This window comes from Panulirus ornatus, chromosome 40 (genome assembly GCF_036320965.1).
Source record: "Panulirus ornatus isolate Po-2019 chromosome 40, ASM3632096v1, whole genome shotgun sequence".
Taxonomy (NCBI): domain Eukaryota; kingdom Metazoa; phylum Arthropoda; class Malacostraca; order Decapoda; family Palinuridae; genus Panulirus; species Panulirus ornatus.
The window spans coordinates 9,463,796-9,489,802 of NC_092263.1; the positions used below are offsets into that span (position 1 = coordinate 9,463,796).

Sequence of the window (26,007 nt, forward strand, 5' to 3'; positions counted from 1 at the left end):
TATACGATAAATAATAATTTATGACACTGTGGGCAACCTAATGCTCTTAAAGCCTTATAAGATATGATGTCAAAGCAACAAAAAAAAATTCAACCCAGCTAACACCGTTTTTGCACATACTGCAATGCATTTCATCCATCACTGAATTTGGTTGACTCTTCATTTATCCCAAAGGAAATTCTTTATGTAATCCAACTTGCATGGGCAGAGATATGTTAAGGTTGTCCAGAGGTTTTATAAATTATTTTTACTTAGGTTATGTAACTTATAATGATTTGTGAATGTTAGTTTCAAGATCATTCATAATTGCAAACAGTTTTCTATCATTAGTACATTAGAGATAATCCATTGTTAGTCTGTTAGGTTTCTTTAACACAAGGTTCTAACGCATTAATCATAGCTACGAGAAAATATCAAACACATGCACTTTACTGTTTCACAATCACAATACAGTTTACCATCATGTCTGATGAGAGCAAATCTGTTTATCATTGTAATTATTTTGTGTTAATTTTTTTTTTACCATCTGACAGGAAAGAACACAATAGCTACTGTCTTGTTGTGTCTTACAGGAATTACTGTATGTACTGCAAAGGGCTGTGCTACATGTAGTAAATTTCATGTACGAAATACCAATATGGGATTGTCCATGTGAGATGAAGTATTGAAGATAATAGTGCTGCCCTCCCCACCCCACAACACCCCCAGCATTGGCTCATCTCTCCACTGTAGGTCTGTGCACTAGTTAACAGGGAACAGACACAGAGGCTATCTGTTTCATAAACTTGCTGATCCACAGTTCAAGTCTTCGCTAAACCATCCGTGCATTCCATGACAATGGTAAATTTCTAAAAAGACCCATCAAATGAGGTATGTGAAATATTCATAATTTCCCTACCACTATTTTTTGGCAAGAACCTTAATAAAAAAAATTCAACATATTGTTTATAGGCATCTCTACCACTCTCAACCTCTATTTACTTTAGGAAAAAGGAAAAACTCAAGAGACCAAAATAATGGCAATAAAAGAAAAAAACTTTGATACACTGTGTACCTACGTAAAATACACATTATGAAAAATACAAATTCTTAAAGAGCAACAAGAAAGACTGCGCAACAAATTATAGGATATCGCTTCCTCCTGGCTATTATGATGCAATGATGGGTAAAATTGGTAGGCAAAAAAAATTATGGTTACATGTCTCCTATTTTCTCATGCACCACCTAATACTGGTAACCATATCCATCCAAATGAGTAAGTATACATTATTGCGCACCACACGATCAGACCTAAAATTACTTCCCATAATGTACAACGAAATGCTGTGAGACATATTGTCCAATAACTTTAATCCTATAACCTACTTTAGATCACAAAGACATACTGGTATCTAATGTGTACTCTAAAGCAATTCATCTTCCTATAGAAAAGTTAGTTCCGGTGTATTAGTTGTTGTGTAAATATAAATTCATATCACACTACCCTGATGAGAACTATTTACTTTTCAATTCATTCCATCCACTCTCCTAACTGAGAGAAAGGGATATCTCCCTGACAAACTGTCCCTGAAAATTACAATGTGGAATCAAACACCCAACACCAATACACAAAACATATCTCAAAGGAATTGTGCACACTTGTTTATCATAAAACAAAACATATGGCAATAGTTGACATTATCATCAATAAGAACACTATAGATTATGTCAGCAAGTGAGGAAACCACTTTACAAAGGGTAGAGGACATAAAAGTAAACAATAGCCAGTTCATAAATAGCAAGACAATGATTTTGGGATGGTGTTGAGTCTGCGATTGTCAAAGATTGCAATGTATGTCTGTGGTGTATCTGAATGCTCAGAGGGAAAACAGAGGAGGAAGATTATACAGAAATATGCTTCCCATGGTAGTACTTCTGCAAGCACCCATTGCGGGTAATGTATTTCATTCCCTTGTACTATATATTTTACTTATGTACATTCTCATCTCAAACAGCCTTTGCACTCAAAGTTATCATTTCAATAAGAATGACAGCGTAATCCATGGGTTAAAAAAGATTTTCATGTATCAAAAAAAGAATGCAATGTATCTTTACCATTCATGTTTAATGGTATGCAATTTACATGCTTGTATCCACCATGCACCACTGCCTAGATCAGGAAAATGCTGAGACACAGGCAAACAGATAAAAGCTCTTATGAGAGTCTCAGCAAGTTGAAATTACACTAAGGCAAGACAATCTATTAAATATGTTTGGGTAAAACTGGTAAAACCTTAGAATAAAAAGTCAAGTACAGGTTTCAAGATTGAGCTGAAGCAAAACACACTTTAGACAATGAGATGCCTCAACTTATGCTAACTTTAACTAAAAATGAATTTAAGCTTTAACTATTGTGGAATCTAACCTAATGTGGGATCTAAACTTTAGATACTATGTGGCCAGGACCATAGCAAGCATGGAATCTAAACAACAGATACAGCAGAACTTCAACTGCAGCTTCAGCAGGGCCACCATGACTTTTACGGTGGCCTACACTCTTGTTACTGTGAAACTCAAACTCAAGACTACCTTGAGGCATAAGCTTCTAATAGTCTACGACCTGAACTTCTGGAGCTCTGCAAGACACACTTTAACTATTGTAACATTTAGTGTGGGACTTAGTTATGAAAGTGCATGGGATGGACAAATAACAGAAAATCTGCCGGTCTCTGATGTGGTTACATACTGGAGGACAGCAACAGTACCTTAAATTCCTAAACTATATGGATATTCTGATCAACTGCTGGCAGCCAGGTAAGCCTATGAACGAGGCTCAAACCTGACAAGAAGTTGAAATACATGTATGTTATACTGTTCTTCTAAAACATACTTAACAACAATCAATTAATATCATTGCATTATCTGTCTTGCTCTGTAATTGTAATATGCCTTTATAGCAAATGAGAGCAATCTATATCAAAGATCTACAACTTTACTGCTGAATGCTATTTTTCCATGTTTTGTTTCCTCTTCCCTATATATCATGCCCTTACTTTTAGTTACTGTATCCCTATTTAGCAAGAAGTTTTGAGTTACTCTGCAAATAATATTTGTATTATGAAAACTTTTATAAGCTCCAAGCCAGACATTTAGACAATATAATTCTAGATCTCTGTCTTCTTTCGTAAGGTTTATTTCCAAGCAATAAACATAGTTTAGATGGCCTTCTTGGCATTTATTCATTTTCTATATCTTTAATAAAGTTGTGACTAGAACAGAGTTAATGTTCAAAATGAGGATGGACTAAAGTGTGGTACAGAGTACGCACTGTGTCTTCCATCCTATAGTTTATATCTGTAACCATGAAAGCTTACATTTTGTATGCTTCATTATATCCAGTTCATAATTACTTTTTGAACTTTAGGTTACTACTGTTCATCACTCAATGGTCTTTTTCTTCTCAAACTTCTAATAGTGGCTCACTGAACATTCAATATTCATGTTTAATACTTCCATCACCAGTCACACACATGTATGGCCTACATTTACAATACCATGAAACCTCAAAATAAGAACTGCAACATCAAAACTTTGCTAAGGTGAAGCCTCCATCTTAATCAGCACAGGGCCTAAAACTTTAAGTGGAGCAGAATGTATGCTCTTTCTTTCTGAAACAGTAATGGGCTTCAATCTTTCCCATTACAGATTATGTAATCAGATATGGCATTTAAATCTAGTGTCTATAATGTAGCTAGTGCAAACATCAAACTCACAATGCAGGGGCTAGCTATTACAGAATCCTAAACTATAAGCAACATAGTGCTTTGACTTACATCAATGCAGAAACTATCTAGGGCAGAACACTGATGTCAGCTAATGGAAACCATTAACTTTAACTAGTGATATGCCTAAACTACAGCTGTCAAAGCTTTAACTTCAGCTTTGTGCAGGTCCTATACTTTATGTGTAGAAGACAGAGTATCCATATAGAGGCATGAAGGATACAGACTTTTTCTTGCGCATGGTCTTAACTTCAGTTGGTGTAAGACATAGACCCCGGCTGGGGAGGACTAAGAAAGTGGGGCACCTCATCATATTGGATGCAGGAATCAGACTTAACTAGTGTGCGACTCAGCCCTGTAGCTACTTGGGGCTCAATATTTTTGTTACAGCAGGTAGTAGGCTCCTTTATCATAGAAACGAAACTTAGCTTCTGCAAGGCCATGACCCACTAGTATACAGCCTACACATTACCCAAAGCAGGTCTTACCTTCAGACAATGTGCAACAAAGGCTTTATCTCATGCACTGATAAACCTTAAAAGGTGTTGAAACCTAACTTTAACTGCTGTAAAGCACAAATGATTAGCTTGTGAAGGACCATGATTTTAAAAAATGCAAGACCTAAATGGAAGCCGGTGCATGGCTAACACATTAGATAGTAATGGGTTTCATCCAAGGAGTAATATAATTGTAATCATGTTAAATAAAGCAACATTTAACTTCCTTTACCCAGATGTAAATTAAGCATGTGAATATATTCGTGTGTATATATGTATTGATAATCAATTCAATTATCCCAAGGACCCCTGGGGCTTCTTCAACTTCAAAGTTACTCCCTAAGAAGAAGCAGGGAAATGAAATCCTTTAAAGCAAGATGTTATTCAATGAGACTGTACTGTACTCTTTTCTGTCCACTGATACAGCCTTGCCAAAGGTGACTTTTCACTCGTAATGTTACTACTGGCAAGCCTCATTTGCTCACGTCAACTCTCTAGCTGTCTTGTATCATAACCCTATCCACGACTAGGCCCCAGAGACCTTTCCGTCTTAGTTTCCTCAGGTTAAACCCAATGACGTTAAGTTGTCTCTTACATACCACATTGCTCCAATTCACCATATCCCTTGCAAGGCTCACATGAAACTCTATTGTGTTTGGGGCCCTGGCCTTCAACCATATTTCACTCCATCCTTCCAACTCCTCCTTAGTTCCTTTTCACTTGTTCCCTCCACTTCAGATATGTCTCCCCTCTTGGCCATTCTTTTCTCACTCATCCTCTACCCTTTCATTTCTTATTCAACTAACCTTCCTTGCACCACATATTCAATGCCCTCAAATGTTTAATTTCCAACACATTCACCCTATTCAATACATTTTTGACAAAGGTCAATGCCTCACATCCATACAACACTGACAGACCACTATACCATCAAACATACCCATCTTTGCCCTTAAAAACTGACTTCCCTTTCCATACATTCGTTCATATGCTTAAGATCTTCACCCCCTCACCTTATGGATCACTTCAGCTCCCAAGGTTCCATCTGCTGCCATATCCACTACCAGGAATCTAAAAATCTCACTTCGAGATATCACCATAACAATAATACTCTTTTCCCTGCTTCTATTACCATTTAACTTTTACTCACAACCTTCTTCATACAATCCCTAAACTCAGACATGAACTCTTGTTTCTCACTTAAATCTGACACCAGTGCTGTGTCATCAGCAAACAAATAACTTATCATCCGGTTCCCTTCCCCAACAGACTGCATACCTTCTCTTCTCCAAGACCCTTGCATATGTATTTTTGTTTTTTATATACTTTTGCCATTTCTCTCATCAGAAAGGTACCAACAGGAACAGACAAAGAAATGGTCTCAATAACTCACTTCCACTCTCTAGCTGTCATGTGTAAATCACCAAATCCACAGCCTCTATCAACACCAAGGACCCCATAGACCTTTCCAGGCTTTCCCCCAACTGTTTCATGCACCCTGGTTCAGCTCACTGACAGCACAGTGCACCATGTATACCTCGCTGCCTTGCACCCTCTCACACACTAAAGCCAAGAGCACTCAGAACCTTATAAATTCCATCCTTTCATCTCCAATTTGGTTTCCCACTTCTCCCTGTCCCCTCCACTTCTGACACATATATCCTCTTCGTCAACCTCTACTCATTCAATCTCTTCATACGTGCAAACCATTTTTGTACAACCTCACCACATATCTTTCTCATACTCATTTCTTTCTCAATCAACCTTCCTCACCACATATTGTCCCAAAACATTTAATTCAATGTATAAACTTACTGCCCTAGGAGTCCCTTTCATCTTTATGAAACTCCTGCAGGACTCAAGAAGCTGCCATGTCCAAAGGTTGGGACCATACATCATAAAGTGCAGTATGGGGCATCTGAGCAGTATGCATTCAGAGTCTTCATTGTGGCTGTTGTATCATGGGCACAAAGGCTCCTGGGATGTGTTAGATTGGCATTTGTAGTAAAATTGGGATGGGTAATGTCCAAAGTGTAAAGGGTGAAGTGGGGCACGTGTTTGTCTGACGAGTGTGGTTTCAGATGGATGTTTAAGACTGAACTTGGAGGGTGGATTCTTAGGGCTTACAAGGTCATTTCAGTGTGTACATGTTTTGTCAGTTTTATGTCTACTGGAGGTGGGGTATCTGTGAGAAGTTGCCAAAGTGTGAGGCTGAGGTAGGCTTCTAATTTCTGCAGGGGTGTCGGTGATTATTTATGCAGCAGTTTGGGTGGAAGGGGTCTAAGGATCATGCAAAGAACTGAATGCTCATTACGCAGAGGTGGGACTGTACCAGGAGGATCTTTGTTTCATTGTGTAAATGATTGTCGTTGCTAAGCAGCCAGTGATTGTTCTGATTGCTTTATTCTGTGTCATTCAAGGTTTTGTTTTAATTTGCTTTTGAGAGGGTGGGCAACCAAGTGTGTGAAACACAGTTCAGAGTGAAGCAGATGAAATATTCATAGATGACGTTGGGAGATTCTTTTATATTGTCCAAATCCACTGCCAGTTATGAGTTTTGAAGGTATTTAGTTTGCGTGATACTTTTGTGTTCATGTTTTTGGTGAAGGGAGTGAATGTTACGTGCGTTTTGTATGCGATGCTTTGAATGGCTGGTGTTTCATTCTGTGGGCGTGATTGTCCATTCGAGGTGACAGGGGAGGATTTTGCGTATCTCGGGTGTGAATGGTGAGCCAAATGGAATGGCGTGTATACTGGTCAGGTTTTGCAGTTGGTATTACCTCTGTAGGGGAATGCTGAAGAAGGGAGATAGGTGTTGGGTATGCTGGTCAAGTTTTACAGCTGGGTATTAACTCTACCTACTCAGAGGGCTATGAGAATGATATGTTCTCAGAGTTGGTTGACTTTTTCTGTGTGTTAGTTTCTAATGCCATTGGCAACGAGCTACAAGATGTTTAGTTTGTTGCTAAGGTTCTGTGGAGTAGCAGGGTTTGTTTGTGAAGAGCAAGACTAAAGTTTAAGTGCTGTTGTCCTCAAACATTTCAACTACAACACATTCACCCTCTTTCATGCATTCTCACCTAGAGTCCATGTCTTATATCTATAAAATACTGTCAGGACTACTATACCTTCAAACATGCCCATCTTTGCTCTCCCAGATAATGACCTCCCTTTCCACATATTCTTCAATGGAAATAGGAACTTCACCTCCTTCACTCAACTTATGACTCACCTCAGCTCCTATTGTTCCATTCGCTGTCACATCTACTCCTTGGTGTCTGAAACACTTCCTTCCTCCAAGTTTTCTCCATTAAAAGTGACACCCCCAACTAACCTGTCTCTTAGCACTGCTAAACCTATCAACATTGCTTTTATTCATATTTACTCTCACCTTTCACCTTTCATACAATCTCCCAAACACAGACACAAACTCTAAACTGTTCTGACTCGTCTACCATCATTTTATTGCTCTGAAATCTACCATTTCCAAAGCCTTTGAATCCCTCCTCAACTCCCATATCCTTAAACACCTTGAAAATCAGTCTTGTCTCTGATCCGTAAGGTGAGATCCACTTGTGGTATTCTTTGTTATCTTACTAATGTCTGGAAGTCATCCTTGAAAGATTTTGGGGAGTCATACGTTGTTGCCCTTGACATATCAAAGGCTCTTCACAGGGTTTGGCATCGGGCTCTCATCTCTAAGTTCCCCTTTTTTGGCTTTCCTCCCTCCCTTTGCTCCTTCATATCTTCTCCACAAATAATCCAATGGCTGATGACTCAAAAATGCATTCATCCACATTCTTCAATACTGCTCCCACTAGATCTCCATCTCGTGTTGACACATCTTCCTCAATAAACTCAGACTTGGACAAGATATCTAAATGTGGTAAACAAAATCTAGTTAAATCTAATGCCTTTCAGACCCAATTTCTACCCATCTCTCTATCAAAAACTCACAATTCTTGCCTCTCTTTTAACGGTCCTGTAATTCCACCTCTTGACTCAATGAACATACTTGATATTACTGTAACATCCACTCTTTCTTGGAAATCCCACATTACAAGAAAAACTAAGTCTGCCTCGAAGAAACTGGGTGTCCTGTTTAGATGTTAAAACTACTTCTCTTCTGAACAGTTGCTCCATTTATACAAAGGATTGATTCGTCCTTGTATGGAGAACTGCTCTCACTTTTGGGGTGGTTCTAGCTCTGTATCCTTACTTGACAGAGTTGTCGAAAGTGGTCCAACTTATAAACTGTCCCTGGCTAACTTCCAAACCTGACCCCCTTGCTCTAAACCACAATGCTGGTTCATTTTCCTTCTTCTGTAAGTATTACTTTGGTTTTTTCTCCCAAGAGCTGGTTGATTGTGTGCCCCCAACACTTGCTAGGCCATGCAATACTCAGCAAGCTGCTCCATCACATGATTACTGTGTGGCCACTGACAACTCAAGGATGAACAGTTATGACAACTGCTTCTTTCCCGATACGTTAAAGCTTTGGAACTCTCTACTTTCTCATGTCTCTCCCAATAACTATGACCTGGCACATTTCAAGACAAGTCTTTCATGTCCTCAAAACTCCATAAATAATTTCCCTTGTCTTTTCTCTTTCTGCTTCATAATTCTCTCTTTATTTCAATTACGGCCCAGCCTTGTTGTGGACTTCTGTCCATGACTGGAACCTTAAAAAAACTATACCTCACCTACCTGGTTTTCCACCCTCTCAAATGCAAATATAACAAAGCTGCATATCACACAAAATATTGCACTCAGAAAAATCACTGGCTCCCAAACATCAACAAACACACAACATCTCAGTGAAACAAAAATCCCCAATACAGTCCCACCTCAACATACTCAGCACTCAAATCTATACAACAGCACCTAAACCACTCCATAACTAACCAACGATCACCAAACAGAAATAAAAAGCTTACACCTCCCTCATACTCCAGGAAACTCAACGCACAGACCCCCTTCACTCCCAACATATATAACAGTGATAAAAGACAAACAGACTGGACAAACTCAACAAGTACTAAACAATTAATATCCTGTCTCATCTTTAACTCTAAAGCACCAGACATAAACCCATCAGAAACCACACTCTTCAGAGAAGATTGGCTCACTCTCTCCTGTCTACACTTTGGACATCAACCATCATTACAATACTTCAAACACCATTTAAAGATATTCTAAGACCCTTTATGCCCATGATGCACTACAATAAAGAAGATGCAAAACACTAACTCTTCAATTGCCCTGCACTCTCTGCAAATAGATGCACACATAGCATTACAACACTTTATAACCAACAGTCCCGATCAGTGGATGTTGCCAGCTTCCTAAGTACTTCAGGAGTCTCATAAAGACAGAAAAGACTCCTGGGGCAGGAAGTAAGTAAAGAGTGTTTGAGTTCTGTATGTGTTTATGTATTCATAAGATATGTGGGAAAGATGTTAACTTATAAAAAAATATCTCAACAAATCAGCAAGGTTGTACACTATGAGAATTCTACTAGTTATGGCAATTGTATAATAAAACCAAAATTTCAAAACTCTCGAGCTTTCCATATGTATACTGTACTATCAGCTACCATCATGACACTGACTGTATAATATCTGAAAGGGTGATGCGCTCTATACACCTCATATTACAAAACCACTAACAAGACTATAGCCCACAAGACCTTGCAAGTGTTAAGAAGAGAGGCAAGACTCAACACCAAGAGTTGTGTTTGGCTGTAAATGAGCAAACTGGTTGCCTAGTTTTTCGGTCATGTCGGCATCTGTAACAGCAGCCCAGTGATGGTATACTACTGGTGCCAGATTTTCCTACAACCAGCTTTAAACAAGACACGTCATTACTCATTTACAAGCATCAAACAATTCTAAATTTTGGGTTAATATATGAAGTACAATGATTAACAACACCAGATCAAAAGTATGACTGATTTAAAAATGAATGGTAACTGATCTTTACATTGTCTTTGTAGCTACTTCTCCAAAAAGAAAGAACACTTCTTGATTATAAAGAATTATAATTCAATGAGAAAAATGTCTCTCAATATACTTTTCTTTGTTTAATCCTTTTAATTGCATGAAAAATGTCAACATAAATCAATCATACTAATGAGAAATTATTAGCATATGATTAAAAGAAGTTACTGAGTAAGGTTAATGAAGCTGAAGAGAATTCCCTTCAAATTGGTATTGTATTCAGTTAACACTGCCCAACAGTCTATATTGTCACACTAAACTGAATGATGAAAATTACTTGAATCCTAAACAAAAATTACTATGAGAATTACTATGAGATTTAATGGGAATTCTTTAAGAGGTGTGTTCATTTGAGGAAGAATAAAGAGGGTTACATTGGTCCTTTTTTTCCAAATCATCAATCACTGTGGAAGCCATCTGGGAAAGAAGGTCACATATTTGTCTTCTGTTCAATAAGTAGTGAGTAACACTATAACACCACAGTAATGGTTCCTTCATGTGTATCATTAACAAGAAAAATCAACAACCCTCGACTAGATTGCCAAACTTCTGAAAAACAAAAATCTACGAATGGTCTCCCAGAATATGGCTAAAGAATGAGTGCATTTATAGCTAGTGACATTCAGCAATGTCCTTTTCATGGCACTGTCTTCTAAATCATAAATTCTCTTTTCATATACAACCAGTATGACTTCAATAACCAAATTTTGGATGTGTATATTTAAAAGGCATTTCAGGAACTACCTTCCACTTGATATAAAAGTAAACAACAGACAAAATATGTGAAATTCCTTAGCATGGGGGTCCAGCCACAGAGAGAGAAAGAGATAAAAAGAGAGAGAGAGACAGATAGAGAGAAAGAGATGCAAGAGAACCTACCTTACTGGCTCAGGAGTTTTCCTGTGCATGGGGGGTGTGTGAGTGACCGAGGTAGTGGCTGCTGCCCCCCCTTGACTACTGCCACTGCTTCCCCAGGCCTCTCGCTGGCCCGTACTAAGGTTGGCCATGTGACCGGGCGTGGGCCAGCTGCTGGCCATCTCCCGCACGGACCCGCTCGTGCCCATCCCGCCGCTGGACATAATTGTTGTACTTGTGCTTCCTGAGCTCGATGAATGATAACTACTGCTACTACTAATATGGCTATCCCAAATGTCCCGACCACTACCAGACACATTATTATAAAAACTACTATGACTTGAACGAGGAGGTAACACTTGGCTATATGGATTTGAATACTGGCTATACGCCTGTGTATAAGGCCTAGGGGAATAATTAAATGGGGAAAAAGTTTGTGTGGTTAACGGGATAGCATACTGATGCTGGGATGAAGGGGGCTGGGGGTATGGCCCCATGTGATTTACTCCGGGGTATGGGTGGGGGGGCACATTGGAAGGGGGTACAGATCTCTGGAGAGGAGAGGCTGAGTATGCCCTGGAGGGAGCAGGGGACAAGGGGGGGCCAGAACGAGATGGCGAAGCAGATACGGCGCGGGTCAGATTGGGAGAGGCTGGAAGCTGGGACCGACTAACCACACCACTGCCACCACTGCTGCTGTTGCTGCCCCCAGAGTGTCTGCTTGGACTACTAACACCACCACCATTCTGCTGCTCTTTTTGTAGATGATGCTGCTGTTGATGAGAATGTTGCTGCTGGTGCTGCTGTTGTAGTTGCTGCTGCTGTTGATGTTGCTGCTGATTCGATTTTTGCTGTTGTAGTTGTTGTAAAGGTTGTTGAGGAGGTTGATGGCTGACACGATCGTGGCTATGCACCTCTGGAGTACGACTCCGTCTTCTTGGTGCCACAGGGGGAGGTGGGGGCACTGAGTCATTCCCACTACCACAACCACCACCACCACCACCACCACCACTACCACCACCACCACCACCACCACCATCACCACCACCACCTCCTCCTCCTCCTCCACCTCCTCCTTCACTACTAATGGGGGCACTTGGCGGCCGGCTGCTGGACCGAGAGGCTCGGGGGAGTAGGGGGGAGGAAAATATACTTACTCTCTGTGGGGAGTTCCGAACCTTCCCATCCGTCGCACGGCACACATCTGAAACCACAAAGCCTCATCATTCTCTCATATACCAAAGTATATTAGACTTGCAGTAGAACTGAAAATTACAAATAATGAAGTTGAGGCAAAAAATATATCTTTAAGCCAATGTACAAAGGTTTTTATGAGGGCTAAAAGTAGATTGGTTAATAATATAAGCCAGTATCATATTTTTCCTATTTTCTCCGTTGGTTACAAAATGTAGGCCATGTAACCACAATCACAAATTGCAGCACTATATCAATATAAGTTATATTTTCTACTATACTAGGATATGCTCATGGAAAATGAAGCACTATGCAAAACAGCTCTCTATGGAGTCATTATAACACTGTACATATGGAGATGCATTCCTTATGACATTATCTGTTACATATGATATAAAATACAATTACCTAGGAGGTATACAATTCTTCAAATCTGCATTACTTATTTCCAATCATTTTGTATACTTTATCTGAGAGAACTTTTACTTATCTGAAAAAGAATTTGTTAAAATCCAGCTTACTTTTCCTTATTCTAGCTATAATGTCACTTACCCTCACTAAATCATTGCAAATTCCAAAGTGAAACATGAATAATACACATTTCTAAGCTTTAATCTTATGCTTGAAAAGTCTACCAGGTTGAGCTATCAAATGGAATTATTCACATATACTTTAAAACAGGTGCTGTTCTTATTGCTCTTCCTCTATGATCTCGCCATTTTGCATGTTCCAACCATCCTATGAACCACACATCCCTTATGCATACCGAACTTATCCTAGTTCACATATTCCTGTAAAACTAACAACATAAGCAGTCTCTTATCATATGTACCTGCAAACCACGCTGAAACATCAACTTCTTTCTTTTCATACTTCTTGATAAAGGGATAGTCGAGAAGCTTCTTGTACTTTGGGCGGTTGCGATACTCCTTAATAAGGCTGGAAAATGGAACATCATAACAATAATTGACATGTTTATAGAGCATAATAAGTATGACATGACCTATTCAAACCGGAAAAAGTTATCAAACCGCTACAGCTACTGGCTTGTAACCTGTCATAACCCTGCACACCCCCATCTCAATCTCAATCATACAGTCCCTTTAAGACAAACGTCCACTTAATCAATTTCTATATCTAGTGTGGCTCTATCATTAGCATAAAAAACTTAGCATATATTACTGTGAAGCACAAATGGAAAAATAAAAAAAAGAGATGCTTTGAGTACAAAGAGACCCTATACTCTTCCTAGAAAATAGCTAAGCTGAGAGTGCTGCTGTTGCATTAAGTCTTTCTATCTATATTTCTGATGGCAGTTCCTGACTGGAGCTCCCTCATGGGGGTGGCCATGCACTACAGTCTCCATAACTAGAGAACTCCTGTGCTGCTTCTTAGCTTAAAAGCCTCACCCATAACAGGCCACTGGCAGTGGGCAACTCTAGTGGTGTTTGCAGAGGCTCCAACCTAATGTTCCTACTGACTATCTACCTAATACTCCTGCCTAACGTTCTTACCTAAAACCTTCACCAGATGTTTCTACCTTATGATCCTGCCTAAATGTTCCTACCTACTACTTCTATCTACTTTTCCTACCATTTTGCCAAAAGCCAGGGATAGCACATAGTGCTCCCTCTGCCTCCTTCCCCTTCCATACTTCTCACATTAACATTCCTACTCATGCATGCACCTCTTTGGTTATTCACCTCCTTTCAGTACAATTTCTTATTTTCCCTAAACTTTTCACCAGTTTCTTCCAAAGCCTTCATCTACTCTCTCTTTGCTTTCCCCTATCAGCTTCTTAACATTCTAATTACACATCTTATATTCTTCCCTCCTCCTTTGCTGAACTTCAACTGGTACATCCCTTTCAAGCAACATAACATATGTCATTTTCTTCTCTTCCATAGCATTTCTAATCTCATCTGTCCAACACGAATTCCCTTTTTATTCTTATATCTCACAACCATGTATCTAACTACTAATATTACAACCTTTAATATTGTTGTCTTTCTCTAAACATTTTAAAAACCTCATTCATACACGACTGCATCTCTAAATTTACTGCAGTTCCATCTAAACTTTCAGTTACTCTCTTTTCATACTCCTCCTTGCATTTTTTTCTGAAGTGGTTTGTGGACTTACTACACAATTCACAATCCAATGCAATTTCTGGCCAAGATTCAAGAAACAATATGCTTAGGTTACCGTAAAGCTTAGTAAATAACTTTTTCTGGATTTCTGTACAAAAGGATGCAAGTTGTTAATTTTATCACCTGGACTTGACAAAGAATCTAGGATAAAACTAAATACAGTTGAAAAAAAAATCCTTAGCCAACCACAAGGTGACATTTAGAGAGTGCAAAAATGTCCACCAGATACGTAACTCAATCTAGTAACTAACAACCCATGCATGTGCAGGAAAAGATTCAGGAAACTTTGACTGGTAAATATTTGTATAATAAGCTAATTATCAATCAAAACAGCTTGAAAGATATCATGAAAGATATACCCTATTTTCAAGAGAGTTAATTTGTACTAATCTACCAAATGATCACACTCTGATAATATATTAACATACCAATCATTTACAAATTCACAGAATTCTGGGCTGAAGGAACCATCCTTTGGCAGTGAGGGTGGGTCATCCTGGAGAACCTTGGTCAGCACCTGCAGTCCAGCAACATAACCAAAATTAGTGTCAGTATTAAGGTAGGATTTCTAGCAAAAGCTGAAAAGCAGGAAAAAATGAAAAGGTAAAACTAAGGGAGACACAAAAAGAAAAGGTTAATGAGATTCTTTTTTTTTTCTATTTAACAAAAAGGTACAGAGAAAAATTGCTGGTGAACATACTTTCTTTACTATGAACCAAATATAATACCATGGTAAACTTGCTTTAACAGTTCACTTAATCCTTAATGTATCATATTATTCAATGAAGAAATTAAAAGTAAACGGGTAATGATCATAAACATCAAGAAAACTTCTCTTCTATCCCTGGGAACTAGGAAGAGAATGCTACACACATATCTCCAGCACATCACAGAAAATGGATGAGGGAGAGAAGCAGGGAATGGGAAATCCTTCTCTCCCATTCTATCAATTACTAAAAGTAGTTACAAAGGAAAGGATCTAAGTGAGGATCCTTCCTTGAAGGCTCTGGCTGGGATGTCTGAATGTGCATGGTCTTAATCCAGAAGAAAAGGAGAGAGGTGCTATGTTTGATAAGAAAAATCTGGATGTTCCAAGTGTGAGCAAAATAAACTGGAGTGGTTCAGAAATATGAAGAAGGTACGTGTGAGGGGACCCTAAGCAGAGAAAGGAGCAGCATTTCTAAAAATGAGCTAAGATATCTGAATGCAAACATTGTTGAAATCTCAAATGAGGGTAAAACTAGGGAGCAATTAACCCCACATGTAAATGAAAACTGGGAAATGTTTGTTGTTTGGTGAAAGAAGAAAAGTTATCTACAACACATGGTACATAAATATTTGTTGGTGAGTGGTACCAGGGTGATTGGGGATTAATGGAATACGTGATGACAAAAAAAAAAAAAAAAGGTGCACAGGTGAGGTTGCTGGATGTAAATGTGCTGGGAAGGGTGACAGGTGGAATGTCCAATCATTTCCTGGTGGAAGCAAGACTGAAAGTCGTAATGATCAGAAGAAAAAAGGAAATGACATATGTGTGAAAGAGGTGGCAAAAATGTGTAAGCTTTAGAAAAGTTACCTGTGTGCAGACATACCAGGAAAGATTGCATAAAGAGCAACATGAAGTGAAAGTTAAGGATGGATGAGAAATGGAACAATGTCTCAGGAAGCAGTGCTTAAATGTGCAAATAAAGTGTACTATATGCATAAGATGGGATGGAGATGTATGGGTAAGGGTAGTGAGTACTGCAACTTAAAAGTTATATAACTAGCAAAACAGAAGAGGAAGGCTTATGGATGGTATCTGCTAGGATTATACACGACAGCTAGTGTAGATGTGTACAGAGGAAACTGTTTGTTCATCCATTCTGACACTATGTGGATGTGTACAAAGGAAACTTTGTTCATTCAATCTGACACTACTTTACGAAGACAAGTAAAGTAATTACTTAAAAGAGAAAACAGTGATACCAACATACAGGAATGATTACAAACATATAGTTTTGAAGTTAATGCAAGCAGTGCTTACCTCAAAGTCATTACGACAGTCTTTATATGGGAACTGTCCTGTTGCAAGTTCAACCAGTGTGATGCCCAAACTCCAAACGTCCGCACGGATGTCATAATCTGGCTTCGTAGGGTCGGGTGGGTCTATTCTTTCCGGCTAAGGAAAAACCTTTAGTTATTTCACAATCTTTTATAGGTTACATGATATCTCTACAAATACAATCTAATAATACAAACCCAGAACCCCTATTACAAGGCTTCTGAAGCTTAAGGCCGTGCTACAATCAGGAGCTGGGTAAAGATGGACTCCTTTACAGTGAAATGCTCCCTAATGAGGTTCTACTCTTTTTTATCCTGTGAAAAGATACAGGGTTACTCTTAACTTTTTACTCACACAATTCCAAATCTAAAAGCCAGCTCTTGCAGTTTCTCATTCAAATCTCCCATCAGCAAACAGTAAGTGACTCACTTCCCAGACCCAGGACATTCACCTCTCTCACCTCGCCATCCATACACAGATTGAACAACTTTGGTGATGTCACACATCTCTGATGTAAACCCCCTCAACCTCGAACCACTCATATTCCTCTCTTCCTACTTGAACACTTACTCTCTTGTAAAAACTTTTCACTATTTCAAATTGCTTTCCTTCCATGCCATTTATTGAGATAGCTTAATGCTTGGCATCTGGGACATTCACCCCAGGGCTCCCACCTTCAAGGTCCCTACAACAGTCAACCTTATTTAACAAATGAATATCTAGGGCCCTCAGGGCGGAGAGTAACATGGAGTGACAAGCTTGGACAGCAGCCCTTTCATATCTTTATCATTTGTATAATGCTTTGAATCAAACATGCTAAGTACCCTCCAAGCTGAGAATGATAAAGAACCATCAAAGATCTTACCAGGAGGCAATCAAAGATTGTGAACCTTGCCATTCTAAACCTAAAACAAGATATTTTGGATGAGTTAAAAGATAATTTTATTCTCTTTTCATTTGGAAGCAGTAAAATGTGAGAGAAATTCATGAAGTGACTTCAACTCTGGAAAAGAAAGGGGCAAGTTTATACCTATGTTCTTTTATGAAGAACCAACAAATATATCCTCATCTAGTAATGTGTTCTTTTTGTTCAAAAGTGCTAGTTTAAGTCTGAAATACATTGATTTTCGTATGATAAAGGGTTTATAACTATGCCCCTACCCCAAACACCTTATTACTACCTTAGCACTTGATGAGTTGGCCTCCCACAAACTGTCCTGGGACCTCCAAACAAAGTACCTAATCCAGCTCTTCATATATTTGTAACACCTTCCACAAAGTATCTCAGTCAACCCTATCATATGCTTCCTTCAGATTCATAAATGCCACAAACAAATCCTTCTGTTTTCCAAGAGTATTTCCCATTCAAATTCTTCCCAGCAAACAAGTGACCCACATATCTTCTACAGTTACTGAAATATCACTGTGCCTTCCCATTCTCATGCTCTGTGCATGCCTTCACCCTTTCAATCACCACTTTCCCATACAACTTACAAGGTACACTTAACAAACTTTATCTGGGTAATTTGAACATACACTTTTCTCAATCATGCCCTTATACAATGGTACTACACAGGCACTCTAACACCTATCCTCTGGCAACTCACCATAGTCAATACAAACAACACAGATGTCCCTTTCTAAAGAATTTCAACTTCAGTCCCATCCACTTATCGTTTTGGCCCCATCTCATACAAAGCTTTCATTACCTCTTCTCTTCTGACCAAACTATTTGCCATGACACTTACTTGGCATACCTCCATGTCCAAAACAACACATATCTGCCACCCTATCATCAAACACATTCAACAATCCTTCAAAATAATCACTCCTCTGCACCTAATATTTGCCTGTTGCCACTTCCTCAATTGCCCCAATCAGTGATGCTTACCGTTGTTCTCTTGTGTTTCTCATACTATAACCTCCTTCCAAAACATTCTCTTATTCCCCCTGAAGTTTGCTGATACATACTCACCCTAACTCGCATTTGCCCTCTTTTTCAGCCATTGCATCTTCCTTATGACTTGATTTCCCAATCACTCAAGCTCCTTTCCTACACGTAACACAAATGCACCTCTGTTCTCTTTCACTAGCACTTATTTTCCTCATCCCCATACTTACTACCCTTTTCCATATGTTTATCTCTTAACCTCCACATGCTACACACTTTTACTAGCACTGCTTCCCTAAATGCCTCCAAATCCTTGCCAACTCTCCAAGCTTCATTTTCCCCCATCTTCTACCATTCTAAACTCAATCTCTCATGGTATCTCTTAACATAATCATCTTTTCTAAGTTCACAAACTTTCACCACCACTCTTGTGATCCACATCATTTCCTTTTTTTCCGAAAGCCTCTACAAACCTTCACCCTTATGTCCACCTACTGGCAATCAGACATCCAAAACAACTGCTCCTCTCAGCACATTCACATCCAAGAGTCTTTTGAACACCTATCGATTAGTAAAAAAAAAAAGAAAAAAATCCCATTTACACACATATACTTACACGTCCTTTTTAAATCAGGTACTGCCAATAGCTTATCCTCTTTCACCATCTCCACTCACAACACTCTTACCACAAGACAAAACTGAGGAGTCTCGTCAAAGAATTTTGCACTGCAAAGGAGTCCATCCTCTCCATATCAATGGGTATAGTGTAGCCTTGGAGCTGCAGGAGCCCCTGGAAAAGGAGTCCCAGTATAATGAACACCAGGACCCTTACAGAATGGTTTCATGGGGTCACTATAAATAGATATGAATATATCTATACTTAAGTAGAATGTACAGCAAATGACAAGTTGGTCAAGATGACATATAATACAGCAGATGAACATACAAAGAGGAGAGGCAAACCACATTAGAAATGGAAGGATGCAATGGGGCAAGTTTGGATAAGGATATTTCATATGAGAATGGCAAAGGAATTACTTGAGATTAGATAGAAAAGAAGCATTTTGTTTGTGGGGGTCATGTGTGACAAATCTTATAAGAGGTCAAGGTAAAATCATTAAGCACTTGTAGAGGTACAGTATAAAATTTCATGTTCCACTTTAACTCACTGGGCTTGGATTGAGAATGCACATTATCTAAGAAGTTGCACATACACCTGATTCATCTCATGAAATTGGGAGCAGAGTTGATGACAGACACATAGATGCATGTATACTGTGGATGGATAGACAGATAGACAGATAAACAGACACACACAGATACACGGAGGGGAATGTATTACATCTTTCAGCCTTGAAAGAAACATCATATACAGCAAGGAAGCAACAGCATCCCTGGCCACTATATTTTCTGTTGCCATGCAAAAACTCACCGCCATATATGCAGCACAGCCAGCACTCCGAGTCTTGGCCTTAGAATCGACTAGTCTCCCTGAGATCCCAAAGTCACACAGTTTTATATTTCCTTTTTCATCTAGAAGAATGTTGGAAGGCTTTACATCACGGTGGATCACACCATGACACTCTTTTAGATAATGAAGGGCCTTTAGAGTCTGCAACAGAACAGGAAACTTACTATTAGTAATTTCATGAAACCTATAATAATGTACTTCACAGAGGAATATATGCAACTTTGTGACCATGAATAAGTTAGACGTGCATAATAATAAGAATTACACGTAATAAAAATAATCAGTAGACTAGAACAAAAGACACACTAATAAACTTACAGCTACAGAAATTTTTCCGAGGATAGGTTCAGGTATTGGCTTTTTATAACGTTTCGTGAGTTTGTCAAGACATGTGGCCATAAGCTCCATACATATCCAAACATCAGAATCTGTGATAAAGCAGCCTAAACACTGTACGATATATGGACAATCGTGGGATTTTAATACAACTTCTAAGTCAAAGAAAACACGCTTCGTCTCCTCCATGTTGCCTGAGCGCCGCATTTGCTGTGATGGAAGAAAAAATAAATGAATAAATAAATAGATAAAGCACACCTCCAGATCAAGTCCTCCTCATGAAGTTCTTAATTCAACTACATACAAAAATCCGTGGCACTTGTTATTTCAGCATATATAGCATTATCAAATCCTATAAACCTTTTATATTCTATACTTTAAGTCTGGAAATACTAGCTTCAGCAAATTACCTCACCAACTATTACAAAGTAATGTTACAATTACAAACAAATTATCAACATGTATCATGCTAATACCCATGAGGGTGGCAATTTTTCTTATATGAAGAGTTAGTTCAAGTAAAGTCTCAAAGATATATTGAGTGATTCTGCACAGTCTTTCTATCTATCTATTTATATCTCTGATGGTTATTTCGTTGGGGAACTCCCATCAAGGGGGTAGCCACAGCAAAAGAGTCTCCATTTATCACTGTCTTTACAAACCATTCCATGCAATCTTCACCCATTTCTCTCCCTCCAGTACCCTTCCATTCTACTCTCGCAAGGTCATAATAGAAACGTTATGCTATGATATGCCCTGAGAAATCGCCTGATGTGTACTATGAAATATAAAAGTTACCACTGTTCATACCTTATCATGTCATAAAACCAATATTAACCATTTACAGCAACTGAAAAAATCTTACGGATTTCCAAGATGCTAGTCTCTATGGAATAATCAATTTGCAAAGAACATGCAATGACATTATGAGATGCTAAAAATGTCAAAACTCTTCAACAATCTGAACTTCCTAAACCTCCACAGATGTTGGGTAGGACCAGCAGCACAGCCAGCATAAAGATTCATATTTTTCAGTGGAATATGTACTTTCACTGTCACTACCAAAACAACACACATTCCCTTACAAACTACGCCTTCACCGATCTACTGTTTATCTACAACCGTCCTATTTCCGTTAACAAAGTCTTTCCAAAATTCAATTAACTATTCGGTCAATCCTTCACTTTAGCTTTAGTTTGTTAACTTAGTCTCCATATGTACAACCACATTAAGTCATTCAATCCTTCATTCATTTCTCAACCTCCCCGCCCTTGCCTTTATATAAGGACACCATACATCATTCTGCCAGTCCTGTCACCTTAGCATGGGCATTACCTATGTTAAAATGACCTAACTAACCAATCAACTGCACCCTTGCCCCACCTTCTTGAGGAACTTAAATGCAGTCCCATCCACTCCCTCAACTGTGCAACAATGAGAAGAGGTGGTGAAAGCTTTGCATAGAGAAAACATACATGCGATGAAATGATTAGATATCATTCCTTCAAAAAACATTTGATGCTGAGTTCAAAACACTAACCTTGACAGCAATAACTTTTTTGGAAGCTTTGTGAAGCATTTTGACAACATTGCCAGAAGTACCATTACCTAATTCTGATATGTATTCCATATCTTCTATGGAACTTTTATATTTCTGGAAGCAAAACAAAAAAAAATTACATTAGGAACAGTATAATACATGTTTACCTACATTTCAAAATGCTATGAAAACTAGTTATCAGAACATGCATAACTGTTCTAGGAAAGATCACTAACATAGAGATTCCCGCACATCAACAAACTCTTCAATACATATACAGGAGAGAACCGATGAAACTGGATAAAGTTATTTTTTTTTTCTATTTTGCTTTGTCGCTGTCTCCCGCGTTTACGAGAGTAGCGCAAGGAAACAGACGAAAGAAATGGCCCAACCCACCCCCATACACAATGTATATACATACGCGTCCACACACGCAAATATACATACCTATACATCTCAATGTACACATATATATACACACACAGACACATACATATATACCCATGCACACAATTCACACTGTCTGCCTTTATTCATTCCCATCACCACCTCGCCACACATGGAATACCATCCCCCTCCCCCCTCATGTGTGCGAGGTAGCACTAGGAAAAGACAACAAAGGCCCCATTCGTTCACACTCAGTCTCTAGCTGTCATGCAATAATGCCCGAAACCACAGCTCCCTTTCCACATCCAGGCCCCACACAACTTTCCATGGTTTACCCCAGACGCTTCACATGCTCTGATTCAATCCACTGACAGCACGTCAACCCTGGTATACCACATCAATCCAATTCACTCTATTCCTTGCCCGCCTTTCACCCTCCTGCATGTTCAGGCCCCGATCACACAAAATCTTTTTCACTCCATCTTTCCACCTCCAATTTGGTCTCCCACTTCTCCTAGTTCCCTCCACCTCCGACACATATATCCTCTTGGTCAATCTTGAAAATTAAATTTTGAAACCTCATTGCCTTTGTGTGTAAATAATAAATAAATTTTCATAGTATCACCGAATAAATAATGCAGTGATGGGCTATTCCTTTGTTTTCCGCACTAACCTTAAAATGATATTCAAATAACCTTTACAGAGATCATGCAGTTTCAACAAATACAACTGTGGTGATTAACTATCCTTGTATTACAATGCCATTCTATTGTTTCTCTTTATATACTGACTGACATGATATGGTCAAATATTAAGCATTCAAATCAAAGCCAAATTGGCTGAAAGACATGATGCAATTACTCAAGTGCTATTCATCATGTAATACTAAAAGGGCAATCTGAATATCATTTAAATACATAACATTAACAAAACAATGTCAGAATTCTTAGAGTATACCTACCATAAATTATGGTACTTATACTTATGTGCTCACAAAGTTCACAGAAATTCAAAACTTTAGCACCAATTACATTTCAATAGGGCACCATAACATCCTAGTCATGTTTCAGAGGAGTGTGCTTAATCAGATTGTCAAGCAACCTGATTTTCAGACATCACCACTCTTCTCGTGGACCTTTTATTGGAAAGTAATAATACAGAAAGGGAATACTTTCAGGGGAAAAGAACCTGGGTGTTCTGGCATGAGCAACACTAAGCTAATGGGGATGGCAAGACAGAGGTTTGGGAATGCCCAAAGGGCAAAGTCTGAGATTAGGGCAACAGCAAAAACAAAGGAGGGGGTGGCACTTCTGCTAAAGGAGTTGTAGGAATATGTTAAAAGTGTAAAAATATGAGTTCCACATTGATGTAGGAGAGGATTAGGTGGGTAACTGTCAGTGTTTGTGCACCTGATAGTCAGAGAAGCAAGGAAAAGAGGCAAGTTTTTCAAGAGGAACTGAGCAAGTGCATCAGCAATTTCGATGCAATGGGTCGAGTTTAAGTGCTGGGAGATATGAATGAAAGACCTGGCGACGTGACAGTTAAAGACTACAACCAAGGGGGTATGGGGTGCCTAGCATAAATGAGGAAGGTAAACACCATGCAGAGCTCTGTGCCTAAAAAGGGCTGTTTCTTGAGAATATTTTGTTTAAAAATGGTGCATAAATAAGTGGATGTAAGCTGGGCTGGAGGTCAAAGGGTATTACTAGACTGAGTACTAACAGACAGGCAAGCAAAGTATAAACTGTAGAATAAGAATGTGCTCATAACAGCAACTGTGGGATGTCTGATCACTTCTTGATGGAAGTAAGTATTAAAGTATGTAGTAGTTTTAAGAAAAGAAGGCATGACATGGGTGGTGAAAACAAGTAATCTTAAAAAAGATACTTGTTTGTCAACATATCATGTGTAGAAGTGAAAAATGGCATAAAGTTAGAGTAACTGAAACTAAGTGGGCAAGTAACTAAAACTAAGTGGACAAGAAAATGGAAAGTATTTAAGGGAAACACTATCTACCAGTACATATGTGGGTGATCTATGTAGCATGCAGGTGAGATGTGGGCATTTAAGAAAGGGTAGGGAGATGAAGTCAAGTAGCCTGTAAATTAGAAAAGAGATGAGTATGGGTGTCAAGTACAGGGAAGGAGTGTGAGTGATTGGGAGAAGGCAGCAGGAGGTCACATGGAAGATGCAGCTGAAAAAGAGGGTAAAAAAGACAGATGGTGTGTGAAAGTACTGGTAAACTCCTGGAAAAACAAGACAATGTTATGGGAGGGGATCATTGTGAAGAAAACAAGAACAAGAGAGCATCAGTGAAAGAGTAGGTGGGAATGTGGCAGCAGGAAAGGAAAGGAGGTAAAAGAGGAGATGGATTGAGAATTCTGGAGGACTGTGAGATGTGTTAGATAAGAGAGCAGCATATGTGGGATGTCTGAGATATGAAGGTATCTCCAACAAGAGAGTCAAGGTCTGATGAAAAGACAGAGCATGGCATACAAGCGGAGTGGGTGGTATCGCAGCTGTATTTCCCAAGAGAGAGAAGTTGACAGTATTGTTGACTGGTTAGTTAGGATTTCAATGTATATATGACTCAAGGTGAGGTGCCTGAGGACTGGCAGAATTCCTGTATAGTGCCATTATATAATGGGAAGATGGACAGAAATGAATGCTTGAGTAACAATGGTATAAGTCTCTTAAGTATAGCTGGTGAACAGTTTGGGAGAGAGGTGATCAACATGGTGGTGGCATGCACAAAACATCTGTTTGAGGAGAAAAATAGCTTCAGGAGTGGTTGGGGATGTGTATACCAGGTGTCTGCTTTGGGGAATATGTATGAGAAATACTACGAAAAAGAAAAGGGATCTGTATGTGGCATTTATGCAGAGAGCCTGCGAGAGGTCCACAAAAGATTGAAGGGATTCCTGAGGCAGAGGGGTAAAGTTTGGATGGATTTTGGGAAAAAATATGACAAGGTTGATATAGATGCCTTGCAAAAGGTGCTCAGAACATATGGAATGGAAGAAAAGCTACTAGAAGTGACAAGTTCACTCCACAAAAAAGAGCTAACAAGTATGAAAAAAAAGTTGATGACCTATGCCCTGTATTTTGCTTCAGTTACACGGAGTTTAACTAAAAGTGAAGCAAAATTTCAAGAAGCGTGCATGCCACAACACATCACTCTTGCATGACCACTCATGTGCATCAGCAAACTATCATATGGGATATACCTCACACTGTTGACATAAAGCTCAATGGATTGAATGATTAAGAGCACCATGCTAAAAAAAAATAAACTGTTACTCCAATCTGAGAAAAACAAATGAAATACAGATGTATCAAATGGAAAGATTTTATTGTAAGTAAATGTAAAGAAAACATCATCTGTGCTCATACCTTGCTCTCTATAATTAGGTTACCATTTTTTCTAGTGATTTCTTTAACATGTGCATCTAATTCAGGAAGGTCTGATTGTTGCTGTCGGGGTTCGAAAAGCAAAGGCAATTCAATTTTGGGTCGTTCTCTCTGCCGTCCTGAGATTGTGTTAGGTCGCCCCGGTAATTTGGCTTCTCCAATTGGTACTGAAAGACAAAAATGTAATTAAATCAAGTGATCTGTTGCAAACATATAAACAAATCTAAAAATATGGATAAGAAAGGGGAAGCTCTACTTATAATTACATTCAATTCAAAATTTTAAAGCAACCTAGAGGGTAGCTGATAGGAAAGAAAGAACACTGCCCACATATGAGGGGCAGGAGCAGGTGGCTGGAAATCCTCCTTTCGGGTGTCATTTTCCAAAAGAACAGATCAAGGAGCCAAGAGAGGATTTCTCCCTTAAGGCTTTTTCATCTGTTCTTAACACTAATTTGCTTGCCTGGGAAAT

General features: G+C 38.9%; 1 protein-coding gene across 2 annotated transcripts in view; it reads right to left on the bottom strand.

Moving 5' to 3' along the window:
• LOC139761352 (uncharacterized) overlaps positions 1-26,007 on the bottom strand; it is a 93,274-nt gene that overhangs the window by 64,055 nt on the left and 3,212 nt on the right. For both annotated transcript variants that reach the window (XM_071685437.1, XM_071685436.1), the window contains exons 2-9: positions 25,519-25,703; positions 21,739-21,852; positions 20,181-20,408; positions 19,824-20,003; positions 16,483-16,617; positions 14,885-14,973; positions 13,139-13,245; positions 11,137-12,316 (exon numbers count right to left, since the gene is read on the bottom strand). In XM_071685437.1, coding sequence (XP_071541538.1) covers positions 11,137-12,316; positions 13,139-13,245; positions 14,885-14,973; positions 16,483-16,617; positions 19,824-20,003; positions 20,181-20,408; positions 21,739-21,852; positions 25,519-25,703 — 2,218 coding nt within the window. The remainder of the gene's footprint in view (positions 1-11,136; positions 12,317-13,138; positions 13,246-14,884; positions 14,974-16,482; positions 16,618-19,823; positions 20,004-20,180; positions 20,409-21,738; positions 21,853-25,518; positions 25,704-26,007) is intronic.